At 54.1% G+C, this 20,176-nt stretch overlaps 1 protein-coding gene across 3 annotated transcripts; it reads left to right on the top strand.

The window, feature by feature from the left end:
• The first annotated feature begins 11,513 nt into the window (after positions 1–11,513).
• Positions 11,514–18,511, top strand: IRF1 (interferon regulatory factor 1). 3 transcript variants are annotated; one of them, XM_090288039.1, is made up of 10 exons: positions 11,514–11,801; positions 12,800–12,891; positions 14,102–14,201; positions 14,934–15,110; positions 15,236–15,285; positions 15,389–15,521; positions 15,709–15,831; positions 16,271–16,320; positions 17,140–17,248; positions 17,537–18,511. In XM_090288039.1, exons 2-10 carry the CDS (start codon positions 12,805–12,807, stop codon positions 17,659–17,661), a joined length of 954 nt encoding a protein of 317 aa, XP_090144165.1. In that variant the 5' UTR covers positions 11,514–11,801; positions 12,800–12,804; the 3' UTR covers positions 17,662–18,511. The 3 variants fall into 3 exon arrangements, with proteins under 3 accessions (XP_090144165.1, XP_090144164.1, XP_090144166.1); XM_090288038.1 differs by having other exon boundaries at positions 11,523–11,801; positions 17,140–17,275; XM_090288040.1 differs by lacking the exon at positions 11,514–11,801 and adding an exon at positions 13,087–13,265 and having other exon boundaries at positions 12,873–12,891; positions 17,140–17,275.
• Positions 18,512–20,176: the final 1,665 nt, after the last annotated feature.

Genomic DNA, 20,176 nt, shown 5'->3' with positions numbered 1-20,176 from the left:
AAGGAGCTTACACTGCCCTGGCAAGTCAAGATGGTGCAGGCCACACCTGGGACAGGGTAAGGAGCTGCTTCCCTGAACCTAGAGAGAACAGCGGCCACCCACGTGGCCTTGGCCCAGGAGAGAAGTTCCCCTCAGGTCAAGACCCCTGGCAGGCTCCCAGGAGCCAGGGGAGGCTTCAGCCTTCATTGTAACTAAGGGTCAGGGTGTAAACAAACTCCCAGAAATCTCTTATCTGAGGTGGGGACTCCAGTTGGCAGGGCTGTGGTTGGGCAGGGCTTATTGGGGAAAGCCATGTTTTTTTGTGGCAGAAATTTCTGGGATGTGACTGCCCAGGAGGTGGCCCTGTAGTGGACTTCTTGGCTAGGAAGAAAGGGACCGAGGCAGCACATAGGGCGTCCTCGGACCCTACAACCAAGATTACTCTATCCAGCAAAGCTGTCATTTAGAATGGAAGGGCAGATAAAGTGCTTCCCAGACAAGGTAAAGCTAAAGGAGTTCATCATCACCAAGCCATTATTATATGAAATGTTAAAGGAACTTATTTAAGAAACAGAAAATTAAAACTATGAACACTAAAATTACAACAAACACAACTATCAACAACTCTTCACGCCCTTTTTTAAAATCCTCACTCAGGGACATGTTTATTGATTTGAGAGTGAGAGAAACATCAATGTGAGAGGGAAACATTGATCAGTTGCATCCTGTAGGTGCCCTGACTGGGGATCTAGACAGCAACCTTTTGTTATATGGGACGATGCTTCCACCAACTGAGCTGCTCGGCCAGGGCTGACTCTCCCTCTTTTTAGAATGTCTAGGGCACTGCTCCTTCACAGGCTACCCCTTGCCTTCAATCCCAGGCCAAATCCTCTGTGAGGCCCCAGGGGCTTGCTCTGTGGGAACCCAGGAGGCACCTGAGCCCACCTGAGGAAACATGTACTCAGCCTAGGATGCAGGTCTTCCTGGCCTTGGCGGAGGGGAGAGGACAGGGCCCTCATTTGACCTCCCTCAGTAGTCACTTTAGAAAACCCATCTCTGTCTGCTTTTGCTTGGGTTCCCTACTCTGGCACCTGTTCAAAAACTACTGACCAGGAAACAGGTGTTCTGTTTACCAGGTGGCACCTGCCTATCTGCCTTAACCAAAGTCCAGTCTCAATTCCTGTCCCTGCCCTGAGAGCCAGCGTTGTCCCTGCACCCTACTCCCTCCGGAGGGGCGGGGGTGTCTCTGTTAGCCAGCAGGCGGCGCTGCTGCAACAAGGTCTGAGCATCCTGGAGTCTGAAGCTGCCAAACTACTATTCCCCTGGGATGGCCCCTGGTCCTGTTGGGCAGCAGAGGCATGATGAACTGATAAGAGAGGCAACAGGAGCTTCTTTATCCAGACTCCCCTGCTGTTGTGCCCACACCTAGTGTCCAAAGGGCACAGCAGAGTGGTCTGGGTGTATTGTTTCATGTTCTACTGCAGTTGTCAGTGACCTGGGCATTCCTGAAGTAGACTGTGACCTTTATATCTCCTGCCCTATTCTCTTTAACTCCATGCCCTTGATTGCCCAGATTCACAAGCTAGGATGGAAGCCAAGGCTCCAAGTCTTGCCTTGGCCCTGGCTCCAGGCACACAGGCCCCTATGGCAGAGAGGGGGTCTGTCTTCCTCCACTACTCCCAGCATGGAGAACCCAGAGAAGGCCTCGGAAGAGTCCTGCTCCAACCCACCGCACATCCTGGCCATCCCCAATTTCTGTTCTCCGATCCTGTTGTCAAGGAGGCCTACCTCTCCCATCTGCTAGGGCCACAGCCCTAATCTACCTGGACCACTTGAGCTGCCTCCTGCCCATCACTCTGCTTCCAGGATGCAGCAGGGTCCCAGACTAGGGTAAGGCAAGTAGGTGCCTAGGGTGCAAGATTGAAGGAGGTGCTCACTCTCAGGGTCCTGCAAGTCCAGAACTGGCCCCCAAAACATCTCCTCGGGTTTTGTGGCCTATGAGACTGTTCCCCATACCCTCGTTCTTCTCTGCTATGTCACATACCTCCTCCTCCTTCTCCTCCTGGCAGCCACAGACAGTTCTAAAGCACAGGTCAGACTCCCAGTTACCCTCACAGGGGAACCCTAGGATTCACTTCAACAAACATCCGAGGACAGACCCTTGTTCTCCAGAAAGGGAAGAACCATGGGTCCTGCCAGGATCAAGCCCAGACCCCTGAATTCAGCATTCAAATTTCTTCACAGCGTGTCCCCGTCCAGCCCTAGCTCCCAGGACAGCCATATACAAGCAGGATCTGTCCTGCACTTTTGCCTCCAGGCTTTTCCTTGGGCTGTTCCCACATCCTGGAACGCCCTCTCCTCCTGCTAGCCTATTAAACTTTGACTCTTTCCTGACCCGGCTGAATGCTAGTCCTTAGAGTAGCCATCTGTGAACATTGGCTGAGATAAACTGCTCCTGTCCCCACACCTGAGTAGCTCTGTCCCTTTGCCTCATACTCCAAGTACGACACACAGCTGCCATTCTGCAATCAGAGCGCACTACGTGCCTACTGTTTTCAAGGCGTGTGCTAGGTGCCAGGGAGGTGGCTCTATAAATGGAACATTCAGAAAGCTCATTCCTACATTAGCAGTGGGAACGTCGGCTGCTCATGGCTGGTATGGGCACAGGGCTGAGCAACATTCTGTGACCGTCAGATGGCCCCAAGTCTTCAGCCTTCTGAAGTGACTGCTCTACTATGAGCAAATACACACGAGGCTGTGGGAAGCCCTCGCCAACATTCACGAAGGTTCTTGAAGAAGGAAGATTGGCTTTTGATTCCTCGGGGTGACCAGTCACCAGAGGCCCCCTGGCTCAGAGATCCTCCCAACACACCCTGGTCCATTTTGCCAGCCAATATGGACCCAGTCCTCTGAAATACTCCCAGAGTAGCATTTCACATTGGCTATCTGACACAGTGACACACTCACTGTGGCTTGTCACCTGCCAACCTGGAAGGCAGTCATGCTTTTCCCCAGACCACCCAGGCTGGTGGGTCTCTGTTGATACTTCACCCCTCCTATCAGCCAGTCTGTCAACAAATATTTTCCTGAAGACTTATGCATGCAGAGAAAGGCCTGAAATCTCTCACACCTGGCTGAGGTCCTAGTTAAATTTAGCCCCTTTGTGGACCTCACCTTTCAGGAGAGATGATGGCACCAACCTGATATTAACACACACACCCTTCCCCTTGTCGTGTAGCCAATTGCCCCTTGTCACTTCACTCTCAGTATCTTTACAGGATTTAGAAGGGCCACACATGTGAACAGGTCAATAAGAAAAGGAGCCAAGGTCCCCTGGGAGGGACTGAACCAGACAGAAATGATCACAGTGCTGCTCAGGGAAGCCATAACCCTCCCCCTCTCTCCCTTTGAGGCATCCATGTGTTTCTGTGGAAACTGTCTTGTTGCCAAGACTGCCTCAGGGGAAATGTACACACTGCCGAAGCAATCAGAATCTGTCATCCATCCATCCATCAGTCCACCCACCCATCCACCCATCCATCCCTGTCCATGCCATACTGGTTCACAGGGCACCTGCTGTGCTCAGTCAGAGCACAGTACTCAGGACAGAGTACCCACTGGACCATCCTATTCTTCTCCGGCCTCTTGCCCTACTTTCCTTCCATGAATATACCTATAACTCAGCTCTTGCTGAGTCCAAGCTACAAAGGCATATTCCTGTTGATGTTTTCTAGCTTAAGCTACATCTACTGTTTCTGAAATAGGACTTCAAATGGAGCCCAACATACTCTGAAGACCAGGTGCTTTCCCAAGTCAAGTTTATGGGCTTGGATCCTGATTAGTCTCCCTGCCTCAAAGATGTTACTCGGACTAGGCAGACGACCAGCATCAGTGGGTCCAGCCTTGGGCCACAGGAGGAGGAGGGGACAATAATCAATTTAGTCTGGAGCCTCTACTAAACTTCTGTTATGGTCACTAGGCCACTCAAAGACACCCCTTCGTTGTCCCGAGCCCGATTCCAGGGCAGCCCCTGGCATCGGGATTCCCAGGCTGAGTCACCAGGGTCAGCAGGTGCTGTGCTCACAGCACAAGCTCCATTCTTGCAGCATTTGGAGTTTCCCTGGACAGCCACCTGATCCTGAGCCTGAGCCAGAGGAAGTCAATGCTTGCCTGGAGAAGGAATGCTTGAGGGTCTGTCTACTTGTCCCTCCACTGGCTAGCTGGCTGCTTCCAGAGTGGCAACCAACGCTCCCAGCTCTTCTAGACAGGGGAAGTTCTACTTGTCTTTCTGAGAGCCACCATCTCAGGGCTATCAAGGAGATACCTTCCCCAACCCCCACCCCCATCACAGGCTTGGGGTCTTGAACTCAAGAATTTAGGAGACATGGGCTTGCAGGTGACACTGCCCACCTTGACCCCAGCTATTGCTTTGTTTTGAAAAGGTCAAGGAGGGTCCTGGACCCTGCCTCACCATCCCAAATTCCCAGACTTGCTGGCTCAAACCCAGGTTCAGCCCACAAACATCTCTGGCCTGAGCTGCAAGCCCTGGGGAGGGAAGGAAGTGGCCAGCCCCCACAGGCAGCATTCCTGAGCGATGACTGCAGTCTGCTCACTGCCCAACCCACTCCATCTGGAGGGCAGCTCCCAGGGAGCCACAGAGGCCTCCTTCCACTGAGGGTGTCCATGGGACCTGACTGGGCTATAGGGCCAGGACAGCTGGGCCCAGGGGTCACCTGGGAGCAGGTCAGAAGTCTGCGAGGCCCACTCTAGATGCCTCTACCTCACCTGATTTCTTTACTCATTCAGTAAGTCCTCGCTGAGACCCTCCTGGTGATTAGCTGGGTTCTAGGCCTTGGGGACCTAGCAGGCTGGACTAGGCAGGCAGCACCCTGCCCTAAGGGGCTCCAAGTCGTGTAGGAGAAATCCCCCAACAAATGAAGTACACAAATGGGATCATTTCAGCAGTGATAAGAGCCATGAAGACAATAAAACTGGATGTGACAGTGAGTAATAAAACTGGGGACTTAAGCAGTTTGAGGGGGCCGCTCAAATCCGCAGACTCCACCTGCTTGTGCAGTCCCCTCCGCCCCTGCGGATACAGCCCCCTTTCCACTCCCCCCACGCCCCCTTCTGTGGGGACAGCTGCCCTTGAGTGGGGCTTTTCCAGGGCCGGTTTTCCCCAGCTCCTACTGGAACTTCCAGAGGGCCACTGGCCCAAGACACTGGACGCCTGCCCGTCCCCTGCCCCCGGCCGCCGCGCGAACCTCAGCACTCCCGGCGTGGTTCCCGGAAACTCCTCGATTTCTCTGTTGCCCCGGCGTTTGCAAGAAACAGAAACCCAGGCTCCACCCCTCCGCGCGCGGCCGGAGCAAAACTGGGTGGCCGACCTGGCTCTGCCCCGCTGCTCCCCCGCCCGCAGGGCCGAGCAGGGCTGGGAGCCAGCCTGAGTGTCCCAGCTGGGCTTGGCGCCGACCCCCCGCCGGCAGAGCTGCGAGTCTAACCCGAGTCGCCCTGGCTGCGACGGTTGACAGAGTGCCCCATAAGGGGCACAGTACGCGGCCTTCCCCGGCAGCAACAGAGTTGGGCGCCATTTCTGTGCCCCTACTGTGTGTCGCGGCCCCGGAAGGCAAAGGGAAGGCAGGGGCATTTACAAAGGGCTCTGCACCCAAAGTGTTGTTGGCTTCATCTTGCCCGGGGGGGTAGGGGTGGAGGGATAATGCACAGAGAAGTTGAGTAATTTGCCCGAGCTCGCGCAGCCTGTAGCTGCGGAGCTGGCTGCAAACCCAGGCCCGCAGCGGGAGGCTGGGCGGGCAAGGAGGAGGAAGTGGCTTTGGGCACCCGGCAGGTGAGCCGCCTGGCATGGGCAGGGCAGCCAGCGGAGGGGGGCGGGGGGCGGTCACAGGCAGCCACCAGATCGGCATGGCTGGCAGGCTTTCCTTTTCTCCCGCCTTCCCTCCCTTTCCAGGAAGCCAGCCAGCCCGGAGCCGGACGCTCACCCTAACTCACCCCCAGTCCGGGCTGAGCAGGAATGTGGAAGTTGGCCCGAAGAGCCTGGGCCCCCTCCCCTCCAAATACACACACACCCAGCTCAGGCCCGGGCAGCGGGAGCGTGGGTCACGGGGTGGGGTGCAGAAGCACGGGGTTCCAGACGTGGACTAGGATTCCCCAGGGCGAAGTAGGGGTACAGCTACCCCCATAAAGGCCAAGAAGCCTTCCAGGGGCGCTCTGGAACGAATGACAGTGGGCGCAGGCCATGTTGCAGGACCCATTCGTGGGGGTGGGGGGGTGCTACTCCCATTCAGGTCCATTCCCGGTCGCGGCCGCCGCTGTGGCCGGGAGTCCGCCTCCCTACCCCGCCTCAGCGGGGCCCCCACTGGGTGGATGGGGAGCTGAGGCCTCTTTCCTCCCAACGCAGTGTTTATGAGAAATGAAACTGCACAGGGCATTAGCGGCAGCCCACACTGACACCCTATTCCCCTTCGGGGTTCCGGAACAGCCCCGGGCTCTGGAGCGAGATCTCGCCAGCTCTAAATGGCAGGGCCCCCTAGTGCTTTCCCAGCCGCCTGCAGCCTCCCACTCTGTATTTAGGATTTTTGTAGCTGCACGACGTGCATTCTGCTGTGTCATACAACATTTTTGCCAGAGCTGTGTGTGTGTGGGGGGGGGGGGCGGATAGACTCGTGCCCCAGCATATCCCCAGGGCAAAACCTGGAGTTGACCCAGAACAGGAGTGTGACTTGTATTTGTTGAATGAATTTAGAAACTTCGTCCTTTCTCTTGAACTAGGCTCCTCTCAGGTAGAGTGAAGCTGCCTAGATTCTATCGTAAAGCCTTTGGATGCTTTTAGATGATTTTATGCCTGACTTGTACTCTGCCTGCTTCCTAGGTTTGCTGTGAAAAGAGATGATTGCCCTGGCTGGTGTGGCTCCATTGGCTGGGCGTCGTCCGGGGGGCCAGGGGTCGCTGGTTCCATTCCCAGTCTGGGCACATGCCTGGGTTGTTTCGATCCAAGTCGGGGGGCTCGGGGTGCGTATGAGGGCCAATCGATCCATGTTTCTCTCTCATATCGATGTTTCTCCTCCTCTTTCTCTCTCCCTTTCCCTCTCTCCAAAAATAAATAAATGAAATTTTGCAAAAAAAAAAAAAAAAAGAAAAAAGAAAGAAAGATAATGGAGATGGTGGCTGGGAGGAACTTTGAGCATCTAAGAGATCCCTCCCTCTGGACCTGGAAGGCTGAACACCTGCTGGGGGTTCATCTTCTCCAGGGAGCAGGCCCCGTAGGGGCCCACGTGCTGCCCTACTTGCAAAATTCTTGTTAAAGCCTCATCGGCCCTGCATCTCAGGACTAACTGGACCCACCTAGCAGGGAACAGAGTGTTCTGAGAGGCTGAGGGAGGGGACAGCATTTGGTGCATCAGGGAAGAGGTTCCCACAGGGCTCATCTTGCCTCCAGCATCGTGACTGCCACCCAGTCAGCCCCCACCCCCAACCCCCAGCCAGCTGAGAAAAGCCTAGGGCCCAATACAGAGTAACCACACATGCATTTCCCATCAGGGAAAGACGGTGTAGACGGGAGGCATTCTGTGAAGCCCTGCTCCAGAGCTGATCCCCAGCTAACTCCAGCTGCAGGTGTGAAGAATTCAGGTCTCATGCAGAAAAATGCAGAGTTCCCCAGGAGGTCACCACCCAGAATGTGATAAGTGGAGAAAAGGCAACGTGAAAGTTAAGGGGGAGGGGAATGACTTGTAGCTGGCTGCTTTGGGGGTGCTTCAGAGTCCAAGCATTTGCTCTGGGCCCTAAAAGAGACCGAAATTGAAGTGTGGGGAGGGGTAGGGAGAAGGGGAGAACTGAAATTGGGGGTGGTGTGGTGAATGTTGCTAAGTCAGGGTTGAGGAGCAAATGGAAGGAGCAAAGACATGGGGGCTGGGGCAACATTTGCTCACAGAATGGAAATGCAGTGAAAGACTCATGCATTTCTGTTAATACTACAATGTCATTTGACTAATATTTTATAGTGTAGAAAGAAGTTTGACCATCTATAGAATTTCATTTCACAACAATTAGGAGTTGGACTAGAGTATCTCTGTTTTACAAATGAGAACACTGAGGCTCAGGGAGGGGCAGTAACTTGCCCAAGGCAAATAGCAAGGGCACAGGAACCCAGGCTTTTGGACTCAAATTCTGTGTTCTCTTCCACAGCCCTCTAGTTACTGGCAAGGGTAGGGGAGCTATGGGAGAGAAGGTTGGCATGAGACCCTCAGGACCAGAGCAAGCAGTGATTTGAATGTGGGGCCGAGGAGTCTGGGAGAACTCAGAAGGCTCTGGGGTGAACCTGGATGTTAGGAAGATAGCCAGAGTTAGGGAGCTGACTGTAGTACAAAGGCACCTGGAGTGCAGGCCCAGGGAGGCTGTGGCAACATGGTCTGGTCCTGGAATGTGGAAACATGACTTGGTGTAAGGGAAGAAAGCCCCAGAGGACCAGGTGAGGCAAAGAGGGGTGGCAAATGGGAAAGACTTCACGAGAGCGGGAGCTGAAATAGGACGCACTCGGGGCGGCATGGGAGGGGATGTTATGGGAGAAACCCTGGTTCTTCTTGCCGATACAGTAGAGAATTACAGATCAGGGAGCCTTTAGCATGCACGCAAGATTTATTAGTGAATGGGAGAGCAAAAACAAGGGTGACCAAAGGCCTGTGCGGCCAGAAGTCCTGCAGCCAGAAGGCCATGAGAGCCAAGAGAGGGAGTCCTTTGTTCTGAAGACCTACATAGTTGGCGGGATGGGGGTGAGAGAGTTGCATTTTGACTGATAGGTAAAGGTGGTGTCAGTTTTCCAGGACTGGGGTCTGAGTACCCAAAGGTGTTAATGGGCTTCTTCCTCTAGGCGCTATGGGCCCTTTCCCACAGTTTCAAAGGCTTTCCTTCCCAGACAGTGGAAAGGACACATAGAATTCCAAGGACTTTCCTCCTCCCATGCTAACATAGTGACGTTGGAACACCTGGCAATATTATCAGACCAGGCCCAGAACTGCTGAGTTAGAGGGTGAGACAAGTCTCCCTCTGCTACTCATTTGACTGTAACAGGGAGGCCAGAACTTCTTGTATGTGTGTGACTCTGTGGCTAGGGCTGTAGGGAAGTGTCCAGAAGTTCACCAGAGCTTGAGTTGGGACATCACGTGCCCAGAGGGGACCCCTGGAATCACAGAGGATGAGCATCATATGTCAGAGAGGAGAAAGGACCAGCCCTGAGTTACTAAGAGAAACCTAGGGATGACTCTGTGTTTCTGCTTAGCATTACAGGGAATATGTGTTACAGCTTAGAACAAGATTCATCAAGAACAGTTATAATAAAACGAGGTACTTCAGCAGGGTGTAGTTTTATTTCATGGATTTGAAGTATAGCACCCTAATCCTGATAAGCAGATTCTCTTATAGGCTTCAGGATACAAGAGAATACCTAAAGTTAAAAGTTAAAAATTAAAAAAAAACCACACCAAAAACCAAAGAACCCTTCAGAGATGTAAATGACAATTTCGTTGGTAAATCCTAACATTGGGGGATTTCTCCTAAGCAAAAAATTATTGATGTGTGCAAAGATTTAGCTCCACAGTGTTGTTTGCATTATGAAAAAATGGAAATAACCTAAATGTCCTACAATAGGGGATTAATTGGGTAAATTTTTATTTATCCTTATGATAGAATAATATGTACCCATTGCAAATGATATTGCAGAAATACATTTCATGACATGGAAAGATGCTCATTTTATATATATATATATATATATATATAGTTACAGGTGATTATCTGTAATTATGTTTTAAAGCACTTTTACAGCCTCCTGTTGCCTTCACAGGGTCATTTTGTCAGACCACATGAGATGCAAACTTCCTCTCCCTAATCTCATTCTGAATTTTTCAGTGGCTTTGCCAGGTTCTTAGGGAGAGGACAAGCATCCATTTGCTGCACAGAGAACAGACTTCCCAACTCAGGAGCCAGTTGTTTCTGCTCTTCTTGCTCAGAAGGTCTTGGTCTCTGCAGTGGGTTCCCATTCTCATCTGTCACTAAAAGCACCCCAACCCTTCCTGGCTCTCAGCACCTTCCATTTTGCTTCCCACCCAGCCAGGTTCATTCCTCACAGTTCCTCCTGCCCCTTTGCCTCTCCCAGCTCCTGTGCCCACCACCAGAATTGGCTTAACACCTCCATTTCCTCTGTGGGAGGGAGGCAGTGGAGTGACTGACGGATGGAATGCTGCATTGATGGGTCTATTTATAGCCTGTATCATTGCAACTGGGCGCTGCTGTGAGGGAGAGCTGGGGTGAAGGGCCTGCCACACCATTCCCACCAGAAAGAGCACTAAATTCTGAGTCAGCATCTTTAGGGAAGTGAAGGAAGGAGCATGCTGGGGCAGAGTTCCGGGTGGAAAAGGAGCACTCAGTCCAGCCCCTAGTACGGAGGTAAGGCAAGGTCTAGTTGTGAGCTCAAAAGTTAACTAGATGCCCTGCCCAAGGGTCCTGGGACCTGGGCTCCGGGCTCCCCAGCCCTTTGGCTAGACCCATGGCCTCCGCCAGCCCTAAGAAATTCCCCCACCCTGTGCAGAACCTCTCTGGGCCAAGCCCTGAGGACCCAGTGACACCACCAACGCTTCCATGAGGAGCTGCCAGGCAAGGGCCACGTGAGGCTGTGCAGGTGGCCTAAGGCAGGAGTTCTAGGAGAAAACCAAGGTTACCCCACCCCCACCCAACTCGGTAGTCCCTTCTTTTTTCTTTCCCTAAAGGCAGCTGTGGGGCAGTCCCAAGGAAATAGTAGCCCGAGAAAGGGGAGAGGTGGCTCCCTGGTCACTATTAGACTCTGGCCAGGAATTTCGCAAACCACACAGCATCTGCTGTCCAAGTGGGGAAGGGTGCTTAACAGATAGTATCTCTCTGCCACTGTATGGGATTATTTTGTAGTTGAAAGCGAGGTCCCGAGTTCCTTGGCGAGCTGCGCCAGCAGGGGCCAGTCCAAATTTTCTCTCGCCAGGTATCTACCCGGGCAGAGCAGGCTTCCCTTTGTTTCCCCAGGGCAGGTGAGTGACCTGGAGGTGGGCCATCCTCAGGAAGGGGGCAATATGAGGGCTGAAACCCTCCCTTCTTGACATCCCACTTGCGGGCTTGAGGAACCAGGCTGGTTTTCAGGTATTCGACCCCGGTATCCACTCTGAAGAAGACGGCAAGTACCCGGCTGACCCCTCACCCGCGCTCCGGAGACCGACGTCTTCACCTCCCGGAGAGGAGGGAGAGGAGATAGCCTCGGGAGCTAGCAGGCTGGGAGAATGCGGACTGGGGAGTAATTGTGGGGAGGAGCGTTCGGCTTTCCAGGACAGCCTTTCTCGGGGACGAGCTGGGGTGGGGGTGGAGTGGGAGCGAGTATGAGCGGGCCGGGCGGTGGCGGGGCGGGGGAGGGGCAGCCGCCCTGTACTTCCCCTTCGTCGCTAGCTCTACAACAGCCTGATTTCCCCGAAATGATGGGGCGGCGCTGGCCAATAGGCGCCCTCGCAGCCCTCTAGGAGGCGGGGCTGGGCCTGGGCTGGGGAATCCCGCTAAGTGTTTAGATCGCTGTCCGGCGCTGCTGTCCCGCAGAACGCGCCACTCCTTCCTTGAGGCTGGTCGTGCGCCCGAGTCGGCAGAGCAGAGGCCAGCGGGAGCCGTGCCCAGCCAAGGCCAGCCGTGCTCAGTGGCCCCGCGACCCGGGCATCCTCTGCCTTATACCGGTTCCCACCCGGAATCGCGCTCGCCGCGTCTGGACCCTCGGGCACAGCCACCAAATCGCGCCCGCTGCCGAGGTAAGCCCGTTTTCGCCGCTGAGGGGACCGGTGGCATCGAACAAAGGCGCGCGGGGCACCAGGAAGTGGGGGCTGAAAACCCCAGGCGGGAGAGTCGCGGACGCGCGGCGTTGCCTGGTCCCCGCGCGGGCTCGGGAGGGCGCTGGAGGAGCGGCGGGCTGCAGCGCGGGGAGGGCGGGCCGCGGCGTGGACCGCCCACCCGCCGCGGTTGCAGGCGCCCGGAGGCTTTCGCAGATCTGTGTGCGCGGAGCCACCGGGGGCCTCTAGCTGGCCGGGTATGTTTGTTGCGCGCATCCACAAGCCGTGCTGGGAACGCCAGTGTACGTCCGTGCGTGGGTGCCCTGTGCCCCGTGCCCAGGTTTCAGGCTGTTTATGAAGGTGGCGGGCGTTGGGACTTGCTACCCTAGGTGGCTGGAGGAGCGGGAGGAGGCGCCACAGGTGTTTTTTGGGTCATTTCGCTAGAACGGGAGCCAGACCGGAAGGGGTTAGCCTTTCGGCCTCTGCACTGTGGCTGTCAGGGAGGCGGAGAATAGATGGACAGGGGTTGAGAAGAGGATGTCTCCGGAGCAGGGTGTCTGCTTGCCCATTAGAGAAAGTGCACAGCTAGGGGCAACATCTCAAGTAGGGAAATTTCTTGGAGTCAAGCAAAAGAAGCCCCTTCCTTCCCAAAGGATCTAAATTGGGGGAGAAAAGTTCTGATATCAAGATACCTGTGTATTTTGTCTCTTTTCCATCCACATAAGTCCTGCAACTATCACGTGCATGCCTATTTCCTTCCAGGACTGTCCGGGAAGGGGTAGAAGTGGTTATGCCTAAGATGCTGAAAAGATTTGGAGGGCAGTTTTGTTTCAGTAAAAGCCTACTCCGCTGTAATTATAGTACCTGCTACCTGGCTGAGGGCAGGGGAGGGTGACTGAATGACCTAGGGTGGGGTAGGGTATTGCCCAGGGGCTGCCCAAGCAGACTCCCAACAGGAGCCTTCTGTCTTCTCTTTACAGCCAACATGCCCATCACTCGGATGCGCATGAGACCCTGGCTAGAGATGCAGATTAATTCCAACCAAATCCCAGGGCTGATCTGGATTAATAAAGTGAGTGTAACTCTTCGGGTTTTTCTGCCCCATTTTAATCCATGTTCTTTGGGGGACAAAAGCTTCAGATGCAGCTGAAAAGGGGAAGTGGTGGGGAGGAGGCAGATGTGTTTTCAGTGGGTCCTGCATGCAGGGAGTGTGCCAGGACCAGCCCTGAGCCCACTGGCCTGACTTCTGCCTTCCTCTCTTCTGGAGGTAAGGACAGGGTGCCCACCAGAGGCCACTGACAGTTTCCAGCAGCTAGACTCTCCCAGCATCTGAAGAGCTGCAGTTCTGGTCTCTCCTGAAGGAGAGTCCTACAAAGACACACAGCATCCTGCAGGGCTCCAGTCAGACAGATGGCACTGCTGGCAGGAAGGTGACTGGCTCACCAGGTGAGCCGAGAATTAACCTTGCACCAGTTGCCCAGGCCTGAAAAGCCTCTTGCTGGTGCATAATGGGCAATACAGACCCTGCAGACTTAGCAGTAACAGTATTCATAATAATAGCAACTGCTTACTGTTCACTCACTACAAGTGAGTGTGGCACCATGCTAGTATGTTACTTACATTGTGTCATTTGATCCTCAAAATAGTCCTATGAGGTAGATCCTATTAATATTAATATTCCATTTTCAGGTAAGGAAACTGAGGCACTGAGAGACAGATAATGGCTTTGATGCCAGGACTTCAACCTGAGCAGTCTGACTCTGAAATCCATACTGTTAACCACCAGTAACAAGAACAGTGAAACCTTAGTCTATATATATATGTCACTGTATTTTCTTGTTTCATAGAAGACAGTGAGGGACAAAGAGGTACAGTGACTATGCCAGGGTCACACAGGTAGTCAGCATCCAAGTCTGGCCCAGAGCTTCCTCAGGTGTATGACCAGAACCCCCAGTGTAGAAACCAGTAGCCCCAGGTGTCCTGGGCAGCCCCATCTGATGGACCAGAGTCCTCATTTCCAGTGAGCACATCTGGAATAGGCAAAGGGAGGTCTTTGCTGAGCTGATGGTGCCATGGCTCATCAAAACCCATAGGCCCTTCTGAGAGAGCCAGAGTCTTGCCGTAGCCTGTTCAAGCCAATCTCAGGATGGGTTAACCCAAGGCAGCTGTCAGGGTGAAAAGGGAAGTCAGCCTTTTCCCAGACCCGGGGGGCAGGGCAGTTTCAGGCTGAGAGCCTGCGGTCTCAGAGCTGACACGACCTTGTGCACGTGTGTGCTGTTCAGGAGGAGATGACCTTCCAGATCCCATGGAAGCACGCTGCCAAGCATGGCTGGGACATCAACAAGGACGCCTGTCTGTTCAGGAGCTGGGCCATTCACACAGGTGTGTGACTTGTCTGAGAGGAGCCAGGGAGAGGGCAGGGGAGGCACTTCTGTTAACACAGCAGCTTTTCCCTGGGCTCTCTAGCCCCCATGATGGCATGTAGAATTTGGGGCTGGGCAGAGGCAGATGGCAGACCCATCTGTATTTCTGGGGAGAGGGGCCATGGTTTCAGGGAGTTTATGGCTGGATTGAAGTTCTCCTTGCAAAAGCAACTATGAGCCAGGATATTAAAAGAGACTCAGGCCTAACTTTTCTTGATGTTGATCAAGGTCTGTGGCTCAAGGCCCATCTGGTTGGTGACCTCCTTTCATCCTTGAGGGATGGGGCTGTTGGCCCATCTCAGACCAGTCAGTGCACCTGCTCTTTGATATTTACTCTGTGCCCACTCCCATGTTTGGCCCAGCCCCTACCCTCTGCTGCTGATAGCTCAAGCAGGGAGTCTGGGCATGGTCCAGGACAAAGGTATTTTTGGGTATATAGGCCCTCTAGAGCTTGTGGCTGGGCCCTTCAGCAAGGCCTGCTGGGTGTATGTGTATACAGCCTGGGCGTTTGGGAAGCCCCAGGGTCCAGGGCCTGCAGAGTGTCACGCAGGGATACCTTCTCGTTGACCAGGGAGGATCTCTGGCAGCATGGGAGCTTAGGAAACTCTTGACTTCCTCCTCCCAGGCCAGTGGGCAGCTGAGGATCCCCACCTGTGGCCCTGACGATCCTCTTCACTCTCCTGCCCAATAGGCCGATACAAAGCAGGGGAAAAGGAACCAGATCCCAAGACATGGAAGGCCAACTTCCGCTGTGCCATGAACTCCCTGCCAGACATCGAGGAGGTGAAGGACCAGAGCAGGAACAAAGGCAGCTCAGCTGTGCGGGTGTACCGGATGCTCCCACCCCTCACCAAGAACCAGAGGAAAGGTATTCAAGGACTCTGGGTGCTCAGGATGCCCTCAGGCAGGGAGGAAGGGAAGGAGGAAGGGAGGCAGGCAGGCAGCTGGGGCTGCTGTGCCTGTACCAAAGGTGACGGCCTGTCTCCCCCACAGAGAGAAAGTCTAAGTCCAGCCGAGATACTAAGAGCAAGGCCAAGAGGAAGGTGAGTGTGGTCCTAACCAACAGGACTTTGGCCACATGCAAGTCGGGCTGGGCAGTGGAAGAAGTGCCACTACAGCCTGGCCTCAGCTTTTCTTTCTCTGCAGTCGTACGGGGACTCCAGCCCTGACACCTTCTCTGATGGCCTCAGCAGTTCCACCCTGCCTGATGACCACAGCAGCTACACAGCTCAGAGCTACATGGGGCAGGACCTGGACGTAGAGCAGGCCCTTACTCCAGGTGAGATGGGCCAGGCCTGGCAGGGACTATGCACGTTGGGGGAGGGGTGGCTCTTTCCCTGGGCTCTAGGAGGCATTGTGCTTTTGGGGGGTGGCCTGTTGGAGCAGGCTTCAGGGTAGGGGATGCTGGGTGTCTTGCGCACTAAGAAAGCACACAGCTCTGACCTGTGGTTTCTGCTGTCCTGAAGCACTGTCACCGTGTGCTGTCAGTAGCACTCTTCCTGACTGGCACATGCCAGTGGACATCGTGCCGGATAGCACCAGTGACCTGTACAACTTCCAGGTGTCACCCATGCCTTCCACCTCTGAAGGTTTGTTCTTCTGGGGTCTAGCTTGCCTTCCTGGACTGTTTGGGTCTTGAGAGGGGTTTCCTGGGGGAGAAGAGATGCTCAGACTCCATCTGGTACAGAGTTGACTGTGGTGGGCCAGAGAGAAGAGGAAGGGGACCGGGGGCTGCATTTTAGTCTAAGGTTGCTGGTTCTCCTGGCTCCTAGCAACCCAGTGTGAGGAAGGAAGCGAGGGCGCAGGGGGGTGGGGGTCGGGGGAGTGGCTGAGTCACTGGGACAGTGTCCTGTTATAGAATCTCCATGGCAGGCAGGCAGATGTCTACTGGGAGGCCTGTGTGTGTGTGTGTGTGTGTGTGTGTGTGTACACACATGTATGTAGGAGCAGGGAGCCCCGATGGGGCTGGAAGTGCAAGGCAAGCCTTGCTAACTGCCAGCCAACCTCTCTGCTATTCCCTATCCACAGCCACAACAGACGAGGACGAGGAAGGGAGATTACCTGAAGACATCATGAAGGTAAAGCCCCTTCCTCCCTGGGCACTCTTTGGAAGTAGCTGCTGCTCAGTGAGGAGAGAGACCCACTACCAGCTTGCACATGGGAGTAGGCAGCTACTGCTGTGAGCTGGCTGCTTGCATAGCGGCACCTCCATGTGGCGGGGACCATGCCCTCCATGGCGGGTGGGATAGTGCTTGTGGCAGTGAGGACAGGAGGGAGGCCTGGTCTCTGACAGAGTAGCCTGATCCAGGCCTCAGGGCCTTGGAGAGCTCTGAGTCAGCCACTGTCAGGACCAGGTCCCTGGCCTGTCCTCCTCTGCCCCAACATGCCCCAGCCCTGCTAGGCTCAGAAATGCGCATCAGGTTTCAGTAATCAGCCTTGGGTATCTGTAATATGGTGGCTTTTTTTTTTTTTTTAAAGAAAATTATCCTCTAGGGTTGTTTTTCTGCTTCAGTTTTAAAAGTGAATCTAAAACAGTTTTTACAGTAGTTGTGAAGAAAATTGAGCAAAGAAAATTGAGACATGGGCATGGGTCCTTATCGCTAGCTTTTCCAGTTATCTTTTCTTGACTTATGCTAGCCATTGCTTTAAGCCACACTCCTGGTTGTCATGTTCTGACCCCATTGAGAGGACAGTCTTAGAGATTTGGTGCCAGGGCTTGATGTGAGAGTAAATCCAGGGCCCTGTCCTAAGTGAACTGCTCATCTGTGTCCATCTGAGAATGCGAAAATGGCCAAGGGTGGGACCCTGACTGGGAAGCTTTGGCTCACTGAGGGCAGGGCCACAGGGTGAGTCTGCACTGGAAGTGAGCTGATGGCCTCTTGTTCCTCTGTCCCCAGCTCTTGGAGCAGGAGCAGTCAGAGTGGCAGCCAACAAATGTGGATGGGAAGGGGTACCTGCTCAACGAACCTGGAGCCCAGCCCACCTCTGTCTATGGAGACTTCAGCTGTAAGGAGGAGGCAGATAGCCTTGGGGGTAAGAAGCCCCACAGGGAGAAGGGAGAGCCGTGGCGGGTTGGGCCAGGAGCAGCAGAGGTAAAACATCCTTCTGCAACTCATCCTGGTATAGACAGACAGCTGCAGACTGGCCCTTAAGTTGCCTAAAGATGAGGGGTGTTGTGGCTATGGGATGGGAAGCAGAGACTGCTGTGTCTGCAGCCTTCAGGGATAGGCGTTGGGGGAGGACATGCCTCCTCCAACCCCCATATCCTCACACAACCTTCTTGACACCTTCTAGGGGATATCGGACTGAGCCTACACCGCGTCTTCACAGACCTGAAGAACATGGACACCAGCTGGCTGGACAGCCTGCTGCCCCCAGTCAGGCTCCCCTCCATTCAGGCCATTCCTTGTGCACCATAGCTGGGCTCCTGGCCCCCTTTGGCTCTCCTAGACGAGCAGAACCTGGCATCATGGTGACTGTGGTGCAGAGTAGTAGGACTCCTGTGGGCCCCTTGACATACAAAGTGTGACCCCAGTTCCAAGTGGGGATGGGGCCGCCCTCCTTGGGACGGTGGCTTCTCGGGGCCTGGCAGGTCAGGGTCTGGGCTCACTTGATGGGGTAAAGCTGGCCCTGCCTCCCAGGAAGATGGGGTCTGAGACTGGTGGCAGGTGGAGGCCTCAGCCAGGAGTCAGCCCTCCAGGTGTTCCCTTTGGCCCCGCTGCCCAGAAAGGGTCGCCCTGTCACTGAGCTGGCCTGAGGGAACAGAGTGGGGTCCTCAGAAAAGCCCAGCTCCAACCCCAGGGCTGGCTCTGCACTAAGAGACAATTGCACTAAGTGAATCTTGTTCCCAAAGACGCCTCCCTTCCCAGCTGAGCCCTGGGGACTGTTCCAAAGCCAGTGAAATGTGAAGGAAAGACGGGGTCCTGCGGGACAGTGCCCCCTCAGCCACAGAGGAGCTCCGCCCTGCTCCCTGCCTGGGTTGAGGGGCTTATGGAAGAAACATGGCACTTTTTCTCGTGGACTCGCCACGCCCTGATCAGAGGTGTACACTAACGTTCCCCGGGCTCCTGGCCTTTGCATTTATTTATACAGTGCCTTGCCCTGCGCCCACTGGCAGCCTTCCACAGGCCCAGTGAGGGAAGTGGGAGTGCCTCAATGTGACTTGTAAATTGGAAAAGCTTCCTAACCACTAAGTCATGTATGACCACATACATACATGTGTGTAAATATGTACATTGTCTTTTTATAAAAAGTTAATTGTTCTAAGAAGTGTGGCCTTTTATTTAGAGAGCAATTATAGCTGAGTTTACTTGCTGTAGAGACATTCTGATGGACTCATTCTTGGCACCCTGCCTGAGCCTGACTGTGGAGTGAGGTGACGTGCACTAATTGCAGCACCCTTCAATTATGTTCCCAGAGAAGATGGTAGGAGGAGGGGACAGCCATGGCACAGGGACTTACTTATGTAAATATAGTCACGTGCCCTGGGCTTTAGAGCCAGGGCTATGAGTTGAGTTGGGGCTCCTGGGGACTGGGGAGGATAAGGTTCTGAGTTCTGAGCAATGTGCCGTAGGTACTCCGGGGCTACTCCTGAAAGTTAACAGTTGGTACAGCTCAGTCATGGGCAATCAGAACAGAGAGCCACTCAGAAAGGTCTCTGAGGCCTGCTGTACTCTGCTGTTCAACACAGCAGATGGGAGCAGAGTCACATGTCCCAGTTAAGTACTTGAAACATGGCCAGTGCAATGGAGGAACCAAATTTTAAGTTTCAGCAGTTAAAATGTAAATAGTCACATGTGACCAGTTATCTACCATACTGGACAGTACAGGTGGATACGGGATTGGGGACAGATCTGAGGGGGTGGAGTGGAATGGTGACAGAACACTGGGGTCAGAGGATTAGGGCTATTTACCTGCCAGTTACAGAGTGTTTTACTCTTGCCAGCCAACAATAACCATTGGTGCTGAACACCAGCCCTGCATTGTATTGTGGAACAGGTCCGTGCACAAATGTGTCAGGAAAACCTTGGATGACCTTACAGGAAGCAGGTTTCCCTCCTCCATGGCTTTTCGGGGTCTAGCTGGGCTAACGCACCCGGAGTATCTTTGAAGGGGTCTATTTGATTAGAAGTGTTTCTGAAAACCACAGGTTGGGAGCCATTGACGTATGGCAAAGGCCCCTTCAGATAAACCCCCTTTAGGTAAGGAATGTCTGAAGGTGAGAGGTCAGGATATGGGCTTTTCTTGTCTCCCTCCCGAGTCTTGCCCTGGGGCATGAATGGTACCCAGCAGTCGGCAGGCTGGCCAAGGGAAGCCAGCTGGCATCACTCACATCATCTAGGGAATGAGGCCATGGTGGTAAGGGGTTGCTCAGGGAAACCAAGCCCTGTTGACACAGCTTCCATGTCCTTAGTCCCAAACCACTTGCACTATGATCCCTCTTTGGACTCAGGAAGAAGTGTGGGGAGTAGTAGATGGCCTGCTGCTGGGGGCGGGGGCACGGTTATTCTGTATGGGGATGCCTGGATAGTCCCCATTCTCAAGCCCTGCCCATCAGAAGATCCACCTGGATTTTTTCAAGAGCAGCCTCACCTATGGGCAGAGGGATGGGTAAGATGACCTTCCTCCAGAGCCCAGGCCCCACTGAGAAGAATTGCATCGAGGTGAATAGCCTCCTGTGGCTTTTAATTGGGAGCTTGGCAAGGTCTTCTAGTGTGTGGCTTTTCCAGATAAGGATAGCTGGGGGTGTGTAAAGCCAGGTAGAGTGGACTGAGTAGGCATGGAAGGAATGCAACCCAGAGCAAACAGGGACCATTTCTGACTTCTGTACTCTCCCCATGTCCTTCAACCTCATCCTCGACAGAGTATGTTGAAGTGGGTTTGTTGAAGTCCCAGGGAGCTGTGGAAATCTCAAGTTCTAGTCTGTAAAGTTGA

This window comes from Furipterus horrens, unplaced genomic scaffold, assembly GCF_987537825.1.
Source record: "Furipterus horrens unplaced genomic scaffold, mFurHor1.1.pri manual_scaffold_10, whole genome shotgun sequence".
NCBI lineage: Eukaryota > Metazoa > Chordata > Mammalia > Chiroptera > Furipteridae > Furipterus > Furipterus horrens.
Note: the sequence above shows the minus strand (reverse complement) of the source record. Positions and strands in the feature narration are given on the sequence as shown.